This window comes from Varroa destructor, unplaced genomic scaffold, assembly GCF_002443255.2.
Source record: "Varroa destructor unplaced genomic scaffold, Vdes_3.0 BEIS01000001.1, whole genome shotgun sequence".
Taxonomy (NCBI): domain Eukaryota; kingdom Metazoa; phylum Arthropoda; class Arachnida; order Mesostigmata; family Varroidae; genus Varroa; species Varroa destructor.
Window position 1 is genome coordinate 62,512,818 of NW_019211454.1, and position 21,264 is coordinate 62,534,081.

A 21,264-nucleotide genomic window follows, 5' to 3' on the forward strand; every position below is an offset into this window, starting at 1 on the left:
CATACATAGATTTAAGTGATATCGTATTTGACGTTACGTGGCTCCATTACGCATTAGCGCGCATTTTATGTAGTAGTATGTAGATATGAAATAGTGCAAACGTCAAAAGGGCTATGACAATATTAAAAGTTACACAAAAAAAATGTGCAAACCAAGTAGGAGCTTCGCTAGCAGTCGGGTATTCAATGCGTCAACTGGTGTGAAGTATAAGTGAACGAGTTCAAAAGTCAGTAATACATACGAAAATTTTAACCACCCACCGTAGTACAGGTCGCGCTAAGCTGTGCATGACTGCTAGACGTAGTGGTCGAGTTTTTAAGTTCATACAAAATGTTCTTAAATCAGACCTACTATAACATGTCATAAATATACGACAGTTATTAACAGTGTGTTGTTTTTTTCTCATTCATATTCTTGTACTTTGCGCCTCCATACATACACTACACTCAACCTCCCACAATAGCAATAATTCCGTTTAAGTGGACAGTGCATGATCGCGGCGCGATACACGGCAAACCCCGATAATCCGCTAACTTCGCGGCGATGGTAGCGTTTGTAGAAGGTAAAAAAGCTGCCACGTCACACAAATTAAGAGAAACGACAGTCAAACGGATGCGCGAGGCCTGTGTTTCTTGCTGTTCTTAGCACTGAATGATACGAAGCCTGTCTTAGACGGCGTCTGTTTTTGTGCAAAATTGACAGCGATGAATAATTGAAGAAGACACTTTGTCTACGCGACAAGAATTTGGATTCGCGTATGTGAGGACACTCGAAAGTAATTGGAATTATTAGAGTAGTACAGCTGTTCGTCACTCGAACGCAGGCAAAAAAAGTTAACAGATGAACATATTTTTGAGACAAGGGATCTATAATATTGTGCCACTGATAACAAGACGCAGATCAACTGTGCAAACAGCCGGTAGCAGTTTAGAAGGACTGTGCAGACGCGACTAGAGATGATCAATGTAACAACAAACCGTCCTCATGTAAGTAAAGACAATTACACGATGGAATGAAATATTTTTATTGTGTGATTATAGATTTTTCGGTATACCTTTAAGTGCAGCAGATCAACGGACTCATGATTGACAAGTGAAATGATATTCCACTGGAAATAAATTGTTCCAATTTCAGTTTGGAGTCTATCAATAGTCCTTATTTGTCAGTGGCGCGCTTAGCCATTGTCTTCATTTCCCCTCTCCTTCCCAGTCTCATTATACGATGATAAAATAAAATTTACTTCATTTCGTATCCGGGAGACTTATTGACGAAAGCCGCTTATTCGAATTAAATCTTTTATTTGTCAGGCTTTTGGCGAATTTTCAATTGTGTTTCAGTTTTGCGTAATCATAGCCTGAGGAACAGATGGTTACACTCTTAACATGTCTCAACTGCCTTATCTAATCGTTGTTTGGGTGCAGATATGCGAGGCTATCATATTCTACGGAAAGGTCGTTTTTAGGTCGTTTTTAGGTTGTCAGCAAACTCGTGTAGTATAAGATATTCGTGGTAAAGTTTATTTGCTTTTGAATGGTGTTAGTGGTCATCGAATCATTGTTCGACCGAATCATTGTTCGAATCATTGTTAAACCGACAGCACATGTTGGATTACTCAATCACTTCGAGAGACCCAAAAATGTATGCATTCCTTAGGACACTACAGATCAATAGAGTAAAAATGAATATACTGATACAATGAAAGGTTTTATTAATGAAAAATAATAATGCAATATTCAATCATTGAAATATTTTCCAATAAAAAGGTGGAGAGGATTATTATACACTAAACAATTACAATATAATGCCAAGACGAGTGTGTGCTATATAGTTTTGTTTGAGCTAAAAGATGTAGACATTGCAAAGCTATCCATTAATATTATTCCAGAATCTACTACGGCGTCCCAATCCGTCTGTGTAGATGGTAAAAAAAAGTGGCAACAGTTTTATCGCGAGTAGCACATGAATACATATCATAGCATATATCTGTTTCAATAGACGGCAACAGCGTCTCTATATGCCGGTATATCTTATCATATCATTCTTCGCTAACACAATTACATAATAGTTTTGAACATAAACCTTTTGCAAGATAGCGTTGTTACTCTTTTTGCTAACTAATCTGACTTAAAAAAGCAAAGTAAAAATATTGCTTACATGTTTATGTAGAGCTATGTTGTTCTTATCCAAAATGTGGGGGCGTTGACTACGCAGTTCATTTTCTATTGCTCCTATCCGCTATACTGAATCTTGTTGTGTGTTTGCGACAACATTAGAAATTCGAATAAATAACGCTTGTACGAGTGCGAATAGATAAGCGATCACGGTTTATACAGTAACAAGGCAATGCTTACGTTAACTATGTCACAATGGAAACAAGATCATTTTTGATGATCTGTATGATGTTCTATGAAACGGTAAGCTCTACTTCAAAATAGTGTTTAAATGTATGCACGTATAATACATATATATATATATATATAGTATACGGCGAAATATACTATCAAGCACTATATATCGTATTCGAAATCCGATTTACGAGCTCTACTGAATCAACGACCGAGTAAGACAATAGTACGTTTACTACGAGGAAGTCCTCGCGAACTACAAGCAACGGCACGAAGAAAGAGTTTCAAATTTTGGCGCCGCCCGAGAAGAGAGAGGTTGCCAGCTTAGAAGCACACATTCGAATTGCTGCGTGAGCATGTGGCATGCGTTTTTAATAAAAACAAATTTTTTGTATCAGAATCTCATGAAGTATGATATGTGATAGATAATTTCCCACTTGCATCATCGACTGCTTCGTTTCGCACAGCTAATACGATGTGCGGCCTCGGGCTAAGCTTGTGTTTGGGCAAGTGCTGCCAGTTCTCTTCGGCTAGTTGCGTTCGTCAAGAACTCGATGAGCGTACACTCAATCTACTCTGCCGTCGCGGGCCTGATCACTTTGAGAGAATCTCATTTGAGATGCCAGTAGATGCGGGACGCATAGTCAGCTTTAATCTCTGGGCGGCAGTGTTGAGTTTACGCGGCGATAGTATCTGTCCACAGCCCGCTAGAGGGTCCAATGGACTCTTATGCTTTAACGGGGAAATATACAATGGGTTGAATATTGCACCTGGTATGTCCGACACTGCAGCATTGCTTGAATCGTTATCGTCGACTTCCTCACCGAGTGCAGTGGCTGCACTCATCTCTTCACTTAGAGGACCCTGGGCTTTTGTGTACATTTGCCAAAAATCAAAAAAAATCTATATTGGTAGAGATATTTTTGGTAGAAAATGCCTTCTCATTCGAGAAACACCCTGTGGCTTCCAACTTACGTCTGTGGCTTATAATCATGATTCGGAAAATGAAAATAAATGGGAGGAAATACCAGCGCAAGGTGTATACGTGTATGATCTGCTTGAATCTTCTTGGGCTCTTATACGATGGAACAGAGCACCGTCTGGAAGTACAGATCACAACTTTGCTCCGTGTAAAGCTTTGCAACATGTTGCTCTAGCCAAGCAACGACTCACTTGTCCGATCACGGCGGCGCTAAGACGTGAGCTGCCGAAACACTCCTCAGAGGGAGACGGAGTTACGGATTATGGCACGTTATTGGAGATTTATGCAGATAAGGTTATGGCGTTTGAGGAAGTACTCACTAAGGCAGTAATCCGGCGAGTGGACAATATCCCGCAGCGATATGCGGGTATTCCAATAGGAATTTTGTTCTCCGGAGGAATCGATAGCACACTGATTGCGGCCATCGCCATGAAATCCTATCCAGACCTCACCTTTGACTTGATTAATGTTGCCTTTGAGCACGAAGATTCACAAAGACATCTCAGCTTCGACACGCCAGATCGCTGTACGAGTATAGAGGCTTTCAAGGAACTAGAAAGCCTTCCTTGTATTGATACTTCAAAGGCTCGGTTAATCTGCGTTGATGTTCCTTATGATGAGCTTCAGTGTTCTCGAGCAAAGTCGCACGTGCCTAGGCTAGTGCATCCCATGACTACCGTCCTAGATGATTCGCTGGGATTCGCGCTCTGGTTTGCCGCTCGAGGTCGCGGACGTGAGTATAGAACTGCGCAACCGTACGAAAGCAAAGCGCGAGTGTTATTGCTGGGCATGGGTGCCGATGAACAACTAGGAGGATACAGTAGGCACGCTGCAAGTTTTAAGGGTTCCTCGTGGTCATCTTTGGGAGACTGCATCGCCTTGGATATTGATCGCATTTCGTGGCGTAATCTGGGCCGGGATGATCGTATAGTCGCGGATTTGGGCAGGGAAAGTCGAACACCATTCCTCGACGAAGATCTTGTTTCGTTCCTGAACGATCTGCCTCTGGACCTCAAGATGCGATTGGATCTACCAAGGGGTGTGGGTGACAAGTTAATTTTGAGACTTCTAGCTTACAAAATGTGCCTCAAGGAAACTGCACGTCGCACCAAGAGGGCATTACAGTTTGGTTCAAGAATCGCCCACGCTGACCCTAAAAAAAGCAGAGGACATTATGTGTGCAATAGACTCGAATAGTAGCGCAATTTACGTATATGTAAATATCTACTTTTGAGTTAATAACATTAATAATCCATTATTTTTACAATATTGGTGAATAAAGAAAGACTATATGGGAACAGAAACATCGTCAGTCTTTAAAGCAATCTCAAGTTGATTGGAATTTGAAATTTCTGTTTACTTGTGAAAATTGATTTATGTAGGTTAGTAATTACTTAATCTACACATCGTTTCACTGGTTTAGTTAAGGCTTCCCCTTATTTCTGATTGAGGCTACAATTAAAAATAGTTATGTACATATAGTTTTTTCCTATACCGTATTTATGTTAGTTCTGTTAAAAGGTATTATGACTGCATAATATTTTGCTGTGACATTTATGATTTTGAACAGACAAAATAAATTAAGGAGAGGTATAATAATACAAATGATCAAGCTTTTATACTCATTACGGCAGAAAAGTTAATTATGAATTTCGTCACTGAAATAAACGTACGCGGCACTTTAGCTAGCATGTATTCGACTACAAATAATTGATATTGGTCCAATAGTTGAATTGGCGATGCAATTAAATGCAACTAGACCTATCGTTTACCTAATTTTTGACCATGCTTTGTTTCAGTGTTAAATGTTAGTACTGCAAATAAGCTTTGAGGAAAAGGCGACATATACAACAGCACTAGGCCGTTTGGATAGCCAGATATTTTTGGTATAGCTACATATAAACATATTCAGTTAATTTTGCCAAGCCTCTACTGTCTCATGATTGTATGCTTCCTGTACACTTATCAAGGCATGTCTAACAGAGATGTACACCAGTTCCGTGCGTTTGCTTACCGGAGTTTTTTGTAGTTCCCTGAAATTTAGAGGAAACCACATTTGTAAGAACCGACTGCTATGCGTTTAATGCCTACATGAATGCTATGCGTGTTAATGTAAATGTACAACACATATTCGTTAACAAACTATTTTTGAAACAGTTTCACATTGACTATTTAAAGCTAGCTGGATCACATATATAGCTCCAGTTATATAGAGTAAGAAAGGGAGGCTTACATGATACGTTTAATGGCGTTCGGTTCAACGTACGCAAGCGTTGCTGTAATAAAATATAATGGATGTATAGTCTCAAGCATAGTTAGCAGACGGATGCTGATATTCGATTTTCTATTGTGATATCTCAATCGAAAGCTTATTGGAAGTACTTTATTTTATTGGTGTTTTATGTACGTTAGTTCACATTAGTTGTACGTTGAAAAGATAAAGGTAAACCAGCGCATTTGACATACTCTAGTTCACTTATATTATTTTTATATATCACAACCATATATGACGAACTATAATTTGTTATTCCACTATTAAGTATGTGAACCATTTATTACTATTTGCATAATATATAAAATGTTGATCACATACAATTGGAATAACGAAAAGTTTGAGTTAGCGTAATTAACACGACCTCGTAGTTTTTCAAAACTATCCTACTTTCAAAACACGATTTAAAACCTGATACTTTGAGCTAGCTGTCAATATTTGACGTACTTAGCTGTTACAGAACACTTATCTCCTTAAATTTATTTCGATTAAACATAAATGCCTCGAGCTTTTTCTGATCTCCGTCGTTAAGCAATGCTTTGAACATCTGGCTCTCGGCATAAAACAAAATCTGTTAACGTTCAGGCCATATGTTGTTAGGTTTAGTAGGCAAAATATTAGTGCCGGCATATAGTTAAGAAAATAATTAATTCATTACGCGTAGCCTAGGCAACAACGTTCTAAATAAATATTCCTGTTCGTCTAATCGAAATTATAATCGGTATCTTCTCGCTCAACGGGCAATGTTGCTCAGAGAAACCATATTAAAAAAAAGACAGATTAATTGATACAATTTTACCTGATTTGTGAGTAGATAATACTAGCTTTGCAGTAAATCTATACGGTGCGGTCATTTCGGATTATCTACGTATTCAATCAAAATATCTTAAAACTGATCGAACATATACGTTTATTACTATACTCACTGAAACTGTGTTATTTGACTAGAAGGAATATATCCAATACAGGACATTTGTAAAATAATTTTAAAGGTTTATTGATTACTTCTTACACGAAGTTTCTGTATGTATACGCTCTGTTATTTATTGTTCTACAACAACGCAGTAGATCAACGAAGTAAATATACGAAAATGTAGTAAACATATTGCGCTTATGAAGCTAATGTTAATAGTTGAATACTCAGTTAGCATAATTTTTAAAGAGTTAATTTTTAACTCTTTTCAGAAATGTTAACAATGGTCGGCAATCTTTTCCTGCGACGGGTGGTAAAGTCAGCAGTTCTTGGTGCATTCCGACCTGCCACTTTCATTTTTGCTCGTAGCGCATCGCATTACCCCGTTCCAGATGTTTGTTTTGGCCTTACAGAAGAACAGAAACAGGTTGCGACCTCTAAAATATTATAGAATAAACATGATAGCACTTAGTATAATAATGACTTTGTCCGTATTTGACGTACGACGCATTACAAAATTGTACGAAAATATGGTTGATAATTTGTTGACATTGTTTAATTTGCTCGTTCTACCTTTCTAGTTTCTAACTTTGACATATTTTTCGACGGTTTTAGCTTCGAGAATCTTGTTTTCAGCTCTTTCAGAAAGAACTGGCTCCGTATGCCGATGAACTTGATAAGAACAACAACTTCAAAAACCTCCGGGTGGGGTATTTTTTCAAGTTGTTATTATCAGAATATGCCGTATTCGTGATATATATATACATACATTTGAGCAATTTAGGAATGTAAGATTCCAAAAATCCATATTAAGCTATATTTGAAAGTTGCACTGAAAGTAATTTTCGTACCTGGCAATGGAAGTGCAAGTACTTGTTACCTTATACTAAGCTTCCTTTTGCAGGATTTTTGGAAGAAAATTGGTAACCAGGGTATGATTGGCGTGACTGTAAAAGGTGAATATGGGGGCTCCGATCTTGGCTATCTTGATCATGTTATTATTATGGAAGAAATGTCTCGCGTTTCGGGGGCCATTGCCCTCAGTTACGGTGCCCATTCGAATCTTTGTGTAAACCAGATCCACAGAAATGGTAACGAAGACCAGAAAAGAAAGTATTTGCCAAAGGTACGCAAATTTTTCCCTAAATGACTAAACTCTCTAGCTTCCTATTTCAGATAAGGCGATTTTTCTACTTAATTATTAGAACAGTGATATTTAATTAACATATTAACATAAATCACACATTGTATTTTTTTACAAGTAACGTGCTTATTTCCTTTATAAAAGCGCAGTTGATCAGATTGTATGCTTCTGCCGTATTTGTTATTAATCAGTTATGCAGCGGGGAGTATGTTGGGGCGTTAGCGATGAGCGAGGCTGGCGCAGGATCAGATGTTGGTTCAATGAAACTCACCGCGGTACGCAAAGGTATGCATCGTCTCCAATACAACATTGCATCTATGAAGAACCATTTTCTCAAGGGCTATTTCTACAAAAAAATAATAACACGCCTGAGAAGGTGCCTGTTTATTTTCTGCGTTGCACTTGGTTTTCTGGAGTTTTTTTTTTTGGTGAAGAGGACGGCGCAAGTTTAGTTTAAGTTCAATGTGAATTATGATATGTTTTTTACTTTCCAGGGATTGAAAAAAATAATCCTAACACCCAGCGACATTACCTTAACAATACTGATCATCGTCATTACACAATAATGAATAATGAGCAGATAACAGTTCAGTCAAAAAAAACGTGTTTGTACCCTTGCTTTAGGGAAAGCGGTCTCGTCTAAATTGCTAAATCTGAAGAGTTAATCGGTGTTTCAGTAAGACTCGCTAACCTGGCTAACGTCTAATAACCAACACGAGTCAATTTATTCTCTAAATTTCAGGTGACGAGTATATTCTAAACGGAACGAAGTTTTGGGTTACAAATGGGCCGATCTGTGACGTTCTGTTTTTATACGCGCGAACAGATCCGAACGCAAAGAAACAGCATCACGGCATTAGCTGCTTCATCGTCGAAAAGGTTCTGTGTAAACCTTTTTTTTTGCCTTAGGAAAGGACACTTGCAAATAGCATGTTATCTTAGATGTATCATTATGAATACTCTGTGATTAAGATAACTGTAGACTCGTAACAATCCGACAAACAAGCATACACTCCACTTTCGCTCGAAGGATCCATAATGATACATGCTAAAATACAATAAGCAACAAACGATCTTTTTGCGTATGAAACTGGTTGCTGATGGACCACAAATTCCTCGCTTTTAAAATATAAATGTTACTCACATACGTGGATGTTTGCTCATTGGCACGTCCTAGGATCGAAGGCAGTACCTTTGGTATATTTTATAATTCTGAACCGACCCTTTACAGCATCAGCGATTTCTTTAAGAAATGAGTGTTGGAAATCTTACGCCAGAAATTGCCGCACGGTCTCATGGTCGGATCACTTTTGCAAGAACTTGTTGACAGATTACGACGAAGCCCAGGCGCTCAATGATAAGGAACTTGCGTTTCCAGCTCCTTCAGATGCCTTGAAAGCGCATCGATAACCGCTGTTTTTTCAGAAATAATGAGCAACTTTTCGCAAAGCGCAACAGCGCACTATTTTACATTCTTAAGCATTGTTTAAAGCCTACAAGTCCGTTTATTTGCTTGTCAGACAAAATATCGAATCGTACCTGTTAGATCGCGGCGCGCTGTTTTTTTTTATCATAAGCATTCCATCGTATAAAATACTCACAGTTCTTACTCTAAGTCTAAACCTTAATAAACAGGCAGATATTATTCAGAAAGATTCGGTTATCTACGTTGGTGCGTACCTCGGAGATGAAAGCATTTAGCGAGTTACCATTTATGAAAGTATCATTGATCTCAGTAACCTTGATGGCAAGCTCTTTTCTTCTCACGGTTTGCTGCGATTGACAAGATGGTGGTAACAGGCGTACTCTTGAACGCGATATTTAGAGGATAGGTCAGGCAGTTCGCCCATATGTTGCGCCAGAGCCTCCATGGCAGGAACCCTTCCGTACTTACTCTTACAATGGAAGTCAATGGTCTATCTACAGAAAACCCAATCGCTCCTTATTGCTAACCTGCGGTTCCTCCCTTTGGCAGTTATATTAGACCAAAATTAAATGTTTTTCGTTTTCGGTGAAGAAGCTAAGAGTAACAGCTCGGAGCATATCTTATGATGTCCACCCACACTCAAACTTGTACATATGTACACGTTTTGGCTAATGTGAGAAGTTTTCTATATATATAAAAAAATGCATAAGCTTTATATTAACATTTCTACAGGTAAATTTACTATTTGCCATCTTTGTCGGCAAATCGCTATTTACCAATCCCCTAACACTAGTTGTTATAACCTGCATTTTTATTTATTTTCGACACGGTATCCGTTTGGTTTGACCGATCACTAAGTTGGCAGATGTGGATACACACCGACTAAAATAGCTAATTTTGTGCAATACTTGGATTCAAAATCATACCCTGCGAATGCCGTCTTCGAGATAAAAATTGCTACATCTAGGTAATGTGTTTTCTATTTATTTTAAGGGTACTCCTGGTTTCACCGTGGCCCAAGAACTGGACAAATTCGGAATGCGTGGTTCGCCTACAGGAGAATTGGTATTTGAGGACTGTCGAATTCCGGCCGGAAACTTGGTGGGCAAGCTTAATAAGGGCATGTACGTACTCATGAGCGGACTCGATTTCGAGCGACTTATTCTTGCTGCTGGACCTCTCGGGTATGTTTTAAGCACTTGTTTATAGAAATGATCCACTTTTAAATAACGTGCTGAGGGACTAGAGGGCTTCAGCCTATTCTGTGATAAGTAGGGCAGAATGTTCGATGCTGGTGGCGAAACACCTGAGTTAGCGAGGAAATATTTGTCCATTGTATAACCTGTATGTTGTAACCTGGTTAACTGAAAGATCCATGAAAGGTATGGACAATACAACGCTGGGAAGCGAAATCATGGCGTACATCACAATCCTACTGCATCTCGTGAAAACATTAGAAAGCAAAGCGGAAATCCTAAATAGTAAGCCGACGTGCCCGACAACCACACCCCTGGAAAATAAAAGGATAAACATGTTCAAACAGCAGGAAACTACCGGTGCTGTGAGTCTGTCGACAATTACAAAGTTGGCTGGGAGACGCTGTCGTTGAGTTTCTTAGAGCGTCTGGCCTTGCACTTAAACATTGGCTCTGTCGTAGGTATCGTTGCAATAATCTGAGTAAGCACAAAATCAAATACGTCGGATAGAATACGCGGGACAGCTCTTGGTATACATTTCTGTCAGACTAGGCCTCAAGGTCCTCTTAGGACAATCGCCCGTCAGAAGGAATAAACTTCTACCTTGTAAATTCGACTTAAAGCAACTCCTAGAACAAGCTCATTGTTTTCCCAATTATATTGAGGTCTATTTGTATCATTTCATCAACCCTTCGCAGACTTCAGTCCCAGAATGCTTTTGAGCTACTGGAAACATTACGACCGGCAGCGGGGCCACTGGCCGTAGCGTTTGAGGTGATCTACTGGAAGACATATGCTATCCGGCGCCAGAAGTGCCTGGAACAGCAGGAACCTACTCTCTAAAGGCCAAGTGTTAGTTGTATAAATAATTAGGCCCTTGCAAACTTACATCATGTCTTATCGTCTCATCAGTGCTCATCGGCCACTCCGCTGGAATGTCCTCATCTAATCACACCGAACTTCATCGGGTCCCACCGTTCAGAACAACGAGATACAAACCGAAACGAGTAAGGTTAGACCAGGAGTTTGGCCTGGAAGTGACTCAGGCGCTTGAGAGTCTACCCTTAAAGAAGACTTGGGAATGAGCATTTTGTAGTATTCAGCAAGTATCTTCGCTCCGAGTTGCGTTCCCCTCATTAAAAGGATGTGACGTCTCGTTATTTCAAAAGGCAAAGACGACTCGAGGTAACGGACATCATAGCGCGGGATTCCGAAGAGAAGCGTTTGCTGTAAACTTGTCCTGTATCTGGTGGCAGGAAGACTGTATTTTTGGAGAACTTGAGTGCGATACCCAAATTGAGCAATCTATTGAATTCAGGAAAAACTATTCAGCCGAAGCGACACGCAGAATCTTACCTGTGATGTCAAGCGAATTTTAGGTGACACTTGTTATTATATTTACCTAGTGTTTGATAATCTCAAAGCTGCCTTCGACTCCAAGTAACCTTGGTCTTAGGCATCCTCGCCGACGTCAGAGCTCTCGTCAATGAGCTTAATTTAATAAAATAAATGCTCCAGGAAGACAGATTTATGATGGAGTCTCGAAGCTGCCAGTGTTCTTCTAGGTTAAATATGTAACCCAAAATGAAAGCTTAAGCCCTCTTTTTCCTTAGTTATGGTTAAGGATTTTCCGGACAAGAGACATGAATTCAGAAATATAGTGGAGGTTTCCCTGTATGAAGACGATTTATTTATTTAAGAAAGCAATCATTATCATGTGCAGCAAGCCTTAGCCAGATTACGTTCTGCCGTCTCGGAATTAGAACTGAGTGTCAAACCAAGCAATACTGAGGTCATGAAAATTAGGAGGGCAGCCGTGTGGTGGCTCGTGGGTGCCTGGAATGTCTGAACCGAGCAAAAACTTCATTCTTAAAGAAAAACCGTAGGAGTGCACCAGACAACGCATAACAGGTTTTGCTACTTCATGGTGGCGACGCTAGTTGCTAGGCAGCCTGATCTAGTAACTGGAACCGAATAATAACAGTAGTATGGTGTATAAACATACATACGTCTAGAAGAAGAGCTTCACTGAATAAAATGGATTTTGAGACTCTTCTATATAAAATAGTAGATGTAGATTTGAGCTAGTAGGAAAATCAAGTTCCGATACTACAAGCTCCACCGTTTTGAAGCTTAACAGGAAACCCATTCTATAAGCATCCTTTATACAGATGTATTGTATCGTAGTGTCTTTCGTTGGATTTTATCACCAATATCTAGTTTAGTTAGTTATTGATCGTTTTGGATATTGCAGCATCATGCAGGCGTGCTGTGACGTTGCTTTCGAGTACGTCCACCAACGCCAGCAGTTCGGTCAGCAAATCGGCAAATTTCAGATGATTCAGGCCAAGATGGCTGACATGTACACGACAACCAATGCATGCCGGAGTTACGTTTACTCGATGGCACGCGCTGTCGATCAGGGCCATCTTGTTTCAAAAGATTGTGCTGCAGTTATACTTTACTGTGCCGAAAGGAGTACTCAAGTTGCTCTGGATGCCCTTCAACTGCTCGGTACGTTAACAGACGAGAATTGTGATAACTAATTCTTTAGGTGTTACAAGTTTTGATCATTTCAGTGTTATATTATTCTACGCATAGGTGAGTGGTTTTCGTTGGTATAGGTATTTTCATTTCATGGCTTGTATAGGTCCACATTTGTTCTCTTTCTCTAATGTTCCTGTTATGTAACAAAAAAGCAACAATTAGTCAAAACGTATCAGCTGTCTAAACAAAAGGTGTTTGTTTAAATTAAAGAGATCGATTAAATAAAGTATTCATTCTTGATTAAGAGAAGCCTTGAGTTTTTGAACACGGTCGCGATAAGGTGATTACCGCCGGCGAGTTCAAAGCGCAGTTATTTTTTTTCAAGTAATATCATTTTCAAACTTATTTACAAAACCGTCTCTCACTGCTAAGGAATACCTGAAGCTCATCTTCGATAAATCCCTTACTTCTACACAAATGACATTGCGACACTTTAAAGAAAGAGTTACTATTTTTCGTATACTCTGGGCTTGTTAGCCAACATACAACCATAATTCTCTTAACAGGTATGCACCGCAAGATGTTTATGATGACCTGAGTTAAATAGCTCCCTCCACGCTTAACAAAAAAAAATAACATGGATGTTTATTGACACATTAGCCTGTTTTATATATTGAAAGTGTTTCTAATACGCTTCTCTCCAAATCACTTCGACACAAATGTAGTGGACACTAATGTAATATTTGCCCTATTCGTGTAGAATTAAAAAAAAATATTTCACATGGTGTTGAATTTGTGTCCTAAAAGAAATAATTTGGAACAACGTGCCAGGTCACATTTCCTAATTCTGGGTTTTTAACAGACCTATTAGCGAGTACTGCGAGTACCCGTCAACTATCTTCACTTGATTCGAACTGATACACTCTTTGCACTCGAGCAGCATGATCGACCTACCTTAGAAACCTGCTAAAATCGACTTTTTTATCTTGATGCACCACAGGTATTCCACCTGTCGTAACCTGATTGTTATAATGGTTACGTTAGCAATTAAAGCGTCTTCTCGACTTAGCAATAATAGTTCGACAGGCGTACGACACAGCACAACATTAGTAGTACTTAAACCTTTGTGTTGGGTCAGTGACAGCGTGTCCTCATAAAGGTTACCCTGATCCTAGTATAAGTTTTCTTTCTAACTTATTCAAAACAATTACAAATAAAGCTAATTTACTCTCTTAAGCACGCAATCTCGTCCCTCAAGGCAGAACAATTACAACGATAGCTAACGTGCCATAAATATAGCGTTTTACAGAAGCATGACACTAGCGCTATTCACTCAATATTTTGTTTACATTCGTAATAGTTCTTCTTATCGGTTATTGTTAGTATTCTGTTATTCAATTTATACGTGTATCGTGTCACCCGGCGTGCGCAAAGCGTATTTATATAATGATGAGTTTTAATTATATACGACTTCGTGCGTTGTCGCATACAGAAAAAGCTAAGTGGTCGTCTCCAGTTGAGCGCAGACTGAGGCTGTCGTTTTTATGTAGCTGGATCACTTTTGTTCCCTCAATGTACATCTTAAATTCTTAATTCAATCATGACCTTAGACTACGAATGCTTTACAGTAGACAGACTTTCCAATAAAGTTTCCGTGCGAAATAAAGGTAGTTCACTGTTTTCAAATAAATTTTTACGGACTGTTTGTGCCTCTATCGAAGGTATAGGGTAATCCATAGATTTTATGGGTCTCTAATTTTTACTCTTCAAATTTAGAGTAGATGCAGTACGTATCATAAATGCCTAGGAGAGCCGTGCTAGGAAGAGCACGACCTCATGTCTGTCACGAAATTAAGAGAACAAAACTGAGATTATTAAAAATAATCTCGTAGCTTGACAATGAAATTTACCAGTTAAAAGCACTGGTCAACGGCACAACTGGGTGTAACTCTTGAAATATTTATTAGTAGAAATATCATGTCAAATTATTATTCTGTTTACCAAAGGTACTTAGAGCCTTCAGTATGGTTCTAGCTATAGACATAATGTATGCTCTGGTTTTTCAGTTATTTTTCCAAATATATCAATCTTACAATTTCTATTGCAGTTATATACCGCAAGCTACTCAAAAAAAAAGATTCGATTTATATCAGTCCTTTGAGGTTTCTTCAAATGTCCTCTTAGGAGTAACTAAGTATTGGAAACAGCGAAGCCCTCATATGATTAGATATGGAGGCGCGGGTAGTTAATCACATCTTCATCTTTTTGGTCGATTGTTAGCAAGGTTCATTGCGGGCGGTCAAATCGACGTTTTTCGATTATGTACCAATTACCACACTCGGTCATAATCGGAACGTGAAAACAAGTTTACATTACGGAATATACATTACGATGCCTTTAAAGAAAATATATGGGTTTCGGTGTTGTAAGCTGAAACAGATATATCAGAACGCCTTAGAAGCTTAGGAGCTCAATGAAAGGCAGGAGAGCCGTCTGGTATTTCGTTTGTTCGCTCACTTCTAGCTGGTCGTACTTCTCGCATGCGTCTGCCTTAAACCCAGCGCAGATAGGTCCTATTGCTGCTCCCGCGGTTCCGTTGACCATGTCATCTATGAATCGAGCATGCTCTACGGAACATGCCTCTTGAGAGACGTCATGAAGGCATTTGCCGACCTTGGCGAGCAAACTTGGAGAGCAGCCACAGAGAAGAAACAGGATTATAGTGGTAGTCTAGTAAACGATGGCTCGTCGTTGTTAGGAACATTTTTATGTAGCAGAAAATGTACAATAGCGACAGCCATCAATGAAGAAAAAAAAACTATTTAGATGTTATAACTGCCTGACTATTAACTTACCAGCAAGCTCTACCTACGCGTTCGTCCACAGGAGCTTTAACGGCAGCCTCAGCCTCAGCCGCCAAATGCTTTTCACATTGTTGCAATTTGTTTCCGACTTTATTTAGGCATGGAACGAACTTGGCGTAATCTTGACCAGTTTTGTGGCTGGGGTCACATCGATGCACGCGTTCATTTTCAGCTCCTTCAATGATCTGTTTGAATACGCGTTTCGCTGAATCAGATAACTGACAGTCACCTTCAGCGATGTCCTGCAAACATTTGGCAGCCTTAGCACCTTTTCTGAAAAAAAAAAGACCCAATGCAGAAACAACGCGTCATTACTGGTTGTTGCTTTGGCTTAAGACTAGTAAACACATCCGCAAAATAGAGAAAGGCCTCGCCTGAATACGTTTCTCATTGTCACAATAGAGCGACTGTAGTTCTGATGCTATTTGTTGTTGATGTTTCTACTGAGGGAAACTGTTGATTACAACTCACTCGCACTCTTTAGCAATCTCCTGTGGGTCGATTGGAAGAACTGTGTTCTCCGAGTACATTATAATGTCCTTGGCGCATTCGTCTGCCTGTTTCAAATTGCAGACGTCGGCACCTGCGTAAGGCGATATAACCACTGCAAGAGCTCAAAATAAAAATTGACTACGTTATGCCAATATTAGCCCAACACGCAGTGCATTAAATGCAGACGTGCGTAGCATTGCATTGACCCACGGCTCAATATACACGTTACCCTTTGACAAGAATTTACCTAGATTGCACAAAAATTATGGATTATTAATAACCGATAATACTAAATAATATACATATATATGTATATAAGGCGAATATATCTCTCACCGTCATATAGAGGTGTACAATGGCTTAGTAACTTCCCTTCTATTGTTACATTTTAGAAATACATGTTATTAATTGTAACATAGAAATTATTATATGCCATACAAATTATTAAAAGTTCACCTCAGAAACGTTTTGTACTCTAAATGTGTTGTGGTTTGGTGCGTTTTATTGTGTTGGGTATTACTACCGAATGTAATGCATCCAAGCGCCATTTCCCATACAATTATAATAAAAAATGCCATTTTATGTTCTGCTGTTTGGGTGATTTGGTAAAGGCAAGCTGGAAATATGCCCGATTTAGCTATCATCGATAGTCTTAATTGCTGTTTCGGGTGTTAGGTTCGTTACGTTAGGGACTTTCTGCTTGCCAAAGTTGTCGTTGCAACTTTTTACCATAACTTCATTTCTATTCGAAGTAAAACTGGAAACAAACTTACCCAGGCCAGCGAAGAGTAGAGTGAATTTGCTCATTACCAATGCGATTTATTACGCTGTAGGGTTCACTGCGTTGCTACATTAGAAATTCGCTGGTCTTTTATATGTCCGAGATCGTGTACGATTTCTTAGCATCCTCTCACCACTTGCATCGACTTGTCTTTTTGAATACAGAATTAAATTTAATCATCTTTTCCTATGATGAATTTGAAGTTTTCAACGGTCTATCATGATTGTGCGAACTGAAATAGCATTATTTCATCACCCAGTACCATGGCTTCCTTTCAAAGTCAGAGGAAGCGGAGGGTAAATTAAATTATAAAGGAGTGAATGCGACACCCTGAGAAACAGTTCGTACCTTCCTATTTACCCTTAAACAGTATTAAAGATCATTAGCATACTGCTACTGGTCGTCTTTAGAAACAATCAACATTTGGTATTTACCTACCCGCGAGCATAGTATTTTGCAAATGACTCGCTGGTACTTTCCGTCCGAAGATTTCCACGGCCCTTTCTTGTCTGTGGCAGCAGCGCTCTGAAAGAGTGATCGGGTCGACTAGCAACGATGGAAGCAAGTTATGATACTGGAAACGATTCCATATAGCTGGGTGATCGATTTCTAAAATGGTCGGAGAACGAAGATCTCCAGAAGAAATAAGATGATAGACTGCTAGCAGCTAGGAACAAGTTAGCAGCTATAGATGACCTTGTAAGGATATGGAAAAAAACAATACTATCATTTTCATTGTCGAATTTATCGTTACGGGCTTTATCGAAGTCAATGCGAAGGCATAATAATTAACAAAAAATTATACCACGTGAAACCCAAAAGAACAAATTAGATAATCAGTAGTTACTCTTAATTCTTGTTGTTGCGCTGCAGCTTGGCTTCCCCTTAAAGCTAAAGCCGTCTTCGAAGGCTAGAGGAATCATAGCATTCTGTATGTACACCAATCCTATTTAAAGGGAACGTTGACTTTGATAATGTATACGATTAGTATTTCCGCTTTTTATGGTATAAAATTCGATCAAATCTAAGCGTCATTTTATGTAGACCATAAATAATTTATGTTTCTATCACTATGATTTATCTCGGAGTGCAACTCGAATTCAGCCATGGGTTTATAACTAGAATTTGTCAATTGATTTTAAAACTAGCCACGCATTGAAAAATATTTTCTTTTTCTTCTAGATTGTTTTTTGTTTTCTGTTGCACTTTTATGCAGATACACGATGCACATCGCAGCTTTTCAGCTGATAAAAGCTTTTTTAAAATTTAGAGTTCTGCTACTACTTTATGAAGTTCGTTTTTTATTCTTAGGAGAGAAATATATTACCGAAATTATTCTCTAATCGACAGTAGATTTCGTGCAAAATAGCAACGAGTTCTTAGGCATATTTAATCGAAGTAAGTAGCAAAATGTGGCCCAGAGTGTTCTTGTTAGTGGCATGTTAGACCAATAAAACTGTGGTATCCTACGTCGAGCGCCTTCGAACGGAATTTTCTATGTCCCGTTGGCATACCGCTTAGTGATCGTGGCATCGTACGACCAAAGTGTTGAAGCTTTACCAGCAAAACAGTCGACTTCAAAGTCCTCTAAAACATGTTGATCATTTTGTTGGTCGCTAAAAAGCAGCACAATGTATTTCGATAATATTTTTAAGTGACTTGCCGCAAAGATGCAACCAATTGACTTCAGGCCAGAGATGGCTATTCCAGGCAAAGTCGAACTCGCACCGCCGCTCATCCCGTACAATTTGGCAACGATCCCAGGCCATTAGGAACTCGTTGACCAAACCTCATATATATTTAGATAAGGATACCATACTAAACTCAAGTAAATCTTGTTTCGATACTTTGAACGAATCAAGTAAACTGCATTGCTGTCGTGCGCGTCTTTGATCAAAAATACGGCTAAAAGTGGTATCGTACGTTATACAGTCATGGCTTATTATGAGTCGTGCATAACCAGTATAATTGTTGTGATGCTGGTTATGCACGACCCATCATATCCATTCAAGAACCTTGCAGTCTTTTGCAGATTCGAGCAAAAGCAAGCCCTACTGCAGACAAAATAATAACTAGGTTGAAAAAACGAACTATGGATGGCAATTCCTATTACAGGAATGGCTAACTGGGAAAGTTACACTTGCTTTGATGCGGTCACTTTGGTATAGACAAATAATTCTAGAACGAAATGCAGCCCCAGTACTAATATCCAGGCCATTCGCAAGCTAACTTCTTACTGCCTTAATATGTAACTAATGTTCACTGACAAGGTTAACTCAGCATCAAATCCTTTTCCCTAGCTTTGTTCAATGACCAGCTTAATCGCCGGAAGAACCCCCCCCCACACACACGACCCCTTTCGCGCGACTGTAAAGCAAAAAACCAGGCACATTTATATTTGTCCGGTATTTTTTCGAGAATAGATTAATCGTCATTAGCTTTTTCAGAATCGTACGTCAAAGCAATCAGTAAGTAACACGGTGCTATATTACCTTTCTCGTAGCAGCACTTGAAATTTTCAACGGTTAGATCCCTATATGAGGTGATAGTTACTAACTATTGCATTGGAATATAATAGACGTACCGTAAGCGCTGTCTTTTAGTTTTAACCCCTCTTTCTGGGTTTGTAGCCTTTATTAGAATAGCCTATAGAATAGAACTATTTTGATTTGGTCATCGGCGTAAGCTTTAAGTATCAATAAAATGTTCGAAGACCTCTCGCAAGCAAATCAGAACGGGGCTCAGGCAAAAGAGGAACATTCAACCTAAATGAAATATAAATCTTCGCGTTAAAAAATTGTGTGCACCACATGAACGAATAACAGCTCTGAAATCCTAGATGGCTACCAGAAAGAGGCGTCAAAAGAACTTCACAAAACAAAATCTGCAGGCTGTTGTTAATCCTCGGGGAAGCATTTATACAAACCAAGAGTACGTTATTCTATTTGACATGGCTAACTATGTAATGTCGTTATGGCTTCGCTTGTCCCATGAAAGGATAGTACACACAATATTGTTAGAAACAAGCTGATTTTTTCATGTAATTGTATTGGATTAAAGGTTGTATAATAATAATATAATGATGATTCACAAGAGATCTGTAGCGAGAATATTAATGACGTTCAGTGTGTCTAAACCGTATGAATATAAACCACTGTGGTAGACTGTTGTTGTCAAACCATTCCATACTAATGTCAATTTGTTTCTTAAACAATTCGATAGGTAAATGTATTATAGAAACGGACCGATTTATGCGGCGTTGGCCCATCGAAATGGCTATATTTTTCGATTAATCGAGAGCGAAGCAGATACTTCACAGATGGTGCTTCTCAACTGTACGACAGTATTGAAGTGCACGAACGAGCAGAGCTGAGAAGAAGTCTCTGATCAATTTAACAAATTGATTTCAATTTCACACCTAAGAATTGCATAAGAACCTGCTGTTTCGTTGTCGATTTTCTAATATGGTCAAAGGAGGATCTAAGTCATTGATGGGTTAGGACGAGTCATACCAAATACATTATTTTAATAATGAGATTCGGGATATGGATACCGATTGCGAACGACTTCTTGGAAAACTAATATACCTATCCGTATACGACCGTCTAAGTTTGTTGTTTCGTTCAGGTATTTCTTAGGCTCAGTGCTTTCAGTGGTGTCAACAAATTGCGTTCCGTTTCTAATATAATTTTATCCTCTGAATTTAGGCGGAAATGGTTACATCAATGAATATCCAACAGGCCGATTCCTGCGAGATGCCAAACTCTACGAAATCGGGGCGGGTACGAGCGAAATTCGTCGTTTAATAATCGGTCGGGCGCTTAATGCCGAGTACGGCGTCACGTCTTAGCTATCATAGGGTAATTTCTGCCTTCTGCTTTTCTGCCCTCTGAAACACTGCGATTATCCTTCGTGACAGTATTCAACATAGGTGCATGACGGTGTGATCCGTAGGGATGTGTAGCCGTCTTTATGGAACGTTACTGCAAGTTGAAATTGAGTTTAATTGGGCGAGACCGTATAAAATGTATCGGTAAGGCCGTACTGTAATCCAGAACTGTGTTCGTCTAAATACACTATGCTACATTGTTGTATTTAGTCGTCAAAAAAATATATATATATCAATATTGCATATTCATGTATTCGGTACTTCTGGATTGTGTTTGGGTGCACAAGTATTACGAAAGAACTTTTATCTCTTTGGGTTCATAAGAGAGTCTTTAAGATTGTACTCGTACTACTCACAACGATGTATCAGCATCTAAGGCTTGTTGCCAAATCCTGAAACACACAACTGACTAATAAATATGTTTTATATATGAGCACGTATTCGTTTGGTGTTTGATACAGTCATATGTTCAC

At 39.1% G+C, this 21,264-nt stretch overlaps 4 protein-coding genes and 1 long non-coding RNA gene across 8 annotated transcripts in view; 3 read left to right on the forward strand and 2 right to left on the reverse strand.

Annotated features, from left to right (window-relative positions):
• Positions 1–2,424, reverse strand: part of LOC111254156 (nardilysin-like) — a 34,545-nt gene extending 32,121 nt beyond the window's left edge. The window contains exon 1 of one of the 2 annotated variants that reach the window (XM_086976871.1): positions 2,155–2,424. The gene's annotated coding sequence lies outside the window, so the exon portion shown is untranslated. Of the gene's footprint in view, positions 1–260; positions 402–2,154 lie in introns of those variants that run through there. The other variant, XM_086976872.1, reaches the window with a different exon arrangement.
• LOC111254175 (isovaleryl-CoA dehydrogenase, mitochondrial) lies at positions 614–21,231 on the forward strand. 2 transcript variants are annotated; one of them, XM_022814753.2, is made up of 9 exons: positions 614–986; positions 6,785–6,939; positions 7,128–7,217; positions 7,417–7,638; positions 7,848–7,941; positions 8,399–8,535; positions 10,076–10,266; positions 12,533–12,792; positions 20,610–21,231. In XM_022814753.2, exons 2-9 carry the CDS (start codon positions 6,787–6,789, stop codon positions 20,750–20,752), a joined length of 1,290 nt encoding a protein of 429 aa, XP_022670488.1. In that variant the 5' UTR covers positions 614–986; positions 6,785–6,786; the 3' UTR covers positions 20,753–21,231. The 2 variants fall into 2 exon arrangements, with proteins under 2 accessions (XP_022670488.1, XP_022670497.1); XM_022814762.2 differs by lacking the exon at positions 614–986 and adding an exon at positions 1,490–1,638.
• On the forward strand, positions 2,670–4,631 carry LOC111254169 (asparagine synthetase domain-containing protein 1). The gene has a single exon (XM_022814742.2). It carries the CDS (start codon positions 2,821–2,823, stop codon positions 4,522–4,524), a length of 1,704 nt encoding a protein of 567 aa, XP_022670477.1. The 5' UTR covers positions 2,670–2,820; the 3' UTR covers positions 4,525–4,631.
• On the forward strand, positions 10,274–11,824 carry LOC147758942 (uncharacterized). The gene is made up of 2 exons (XR_015318649.1): positions 10,274–10,643; positions 10,977–11,824. It is a non-coding gene; the product is annotated as an uncharacterized LOC147758942 (long non-coding RNA).
• Positions 14,705–17,054, reverse strand: LOC111254194 (uncharacterized). Of its 2 annotated transcripts, none has more exons than XM_022814805.2 (4): positions 16,895–17,054; positions 16,101–16,233; positions 15,621–15,902; positions 14,705–15,451 (listed from the first exon to the last, which is right to left on the reverse strand). In XM_022814805.2, the coding sequence occupies exons 1-4, from the start codon at positions 16,926–16,928 to the stop codon at positions 15,220–15,222; spliced, it is 681 nt and encodes a 226-aa protein (XP_022670540.1). In that variant the 5' UTR covers positions 16,929–17,054; the 3' UTR covers positions 14,705–15,219. The 2 variants fall into 2 exon arrangements, with proteins under 2 accessions (XP_022670540.1, XP_022670533.1); XM_022814798.2 differs by having other exon boundaries at positions 16,101–16,242; positions 16,895–17,051.
• Positions 21,232–21,264: the final 33 nt, after the last annotated feature.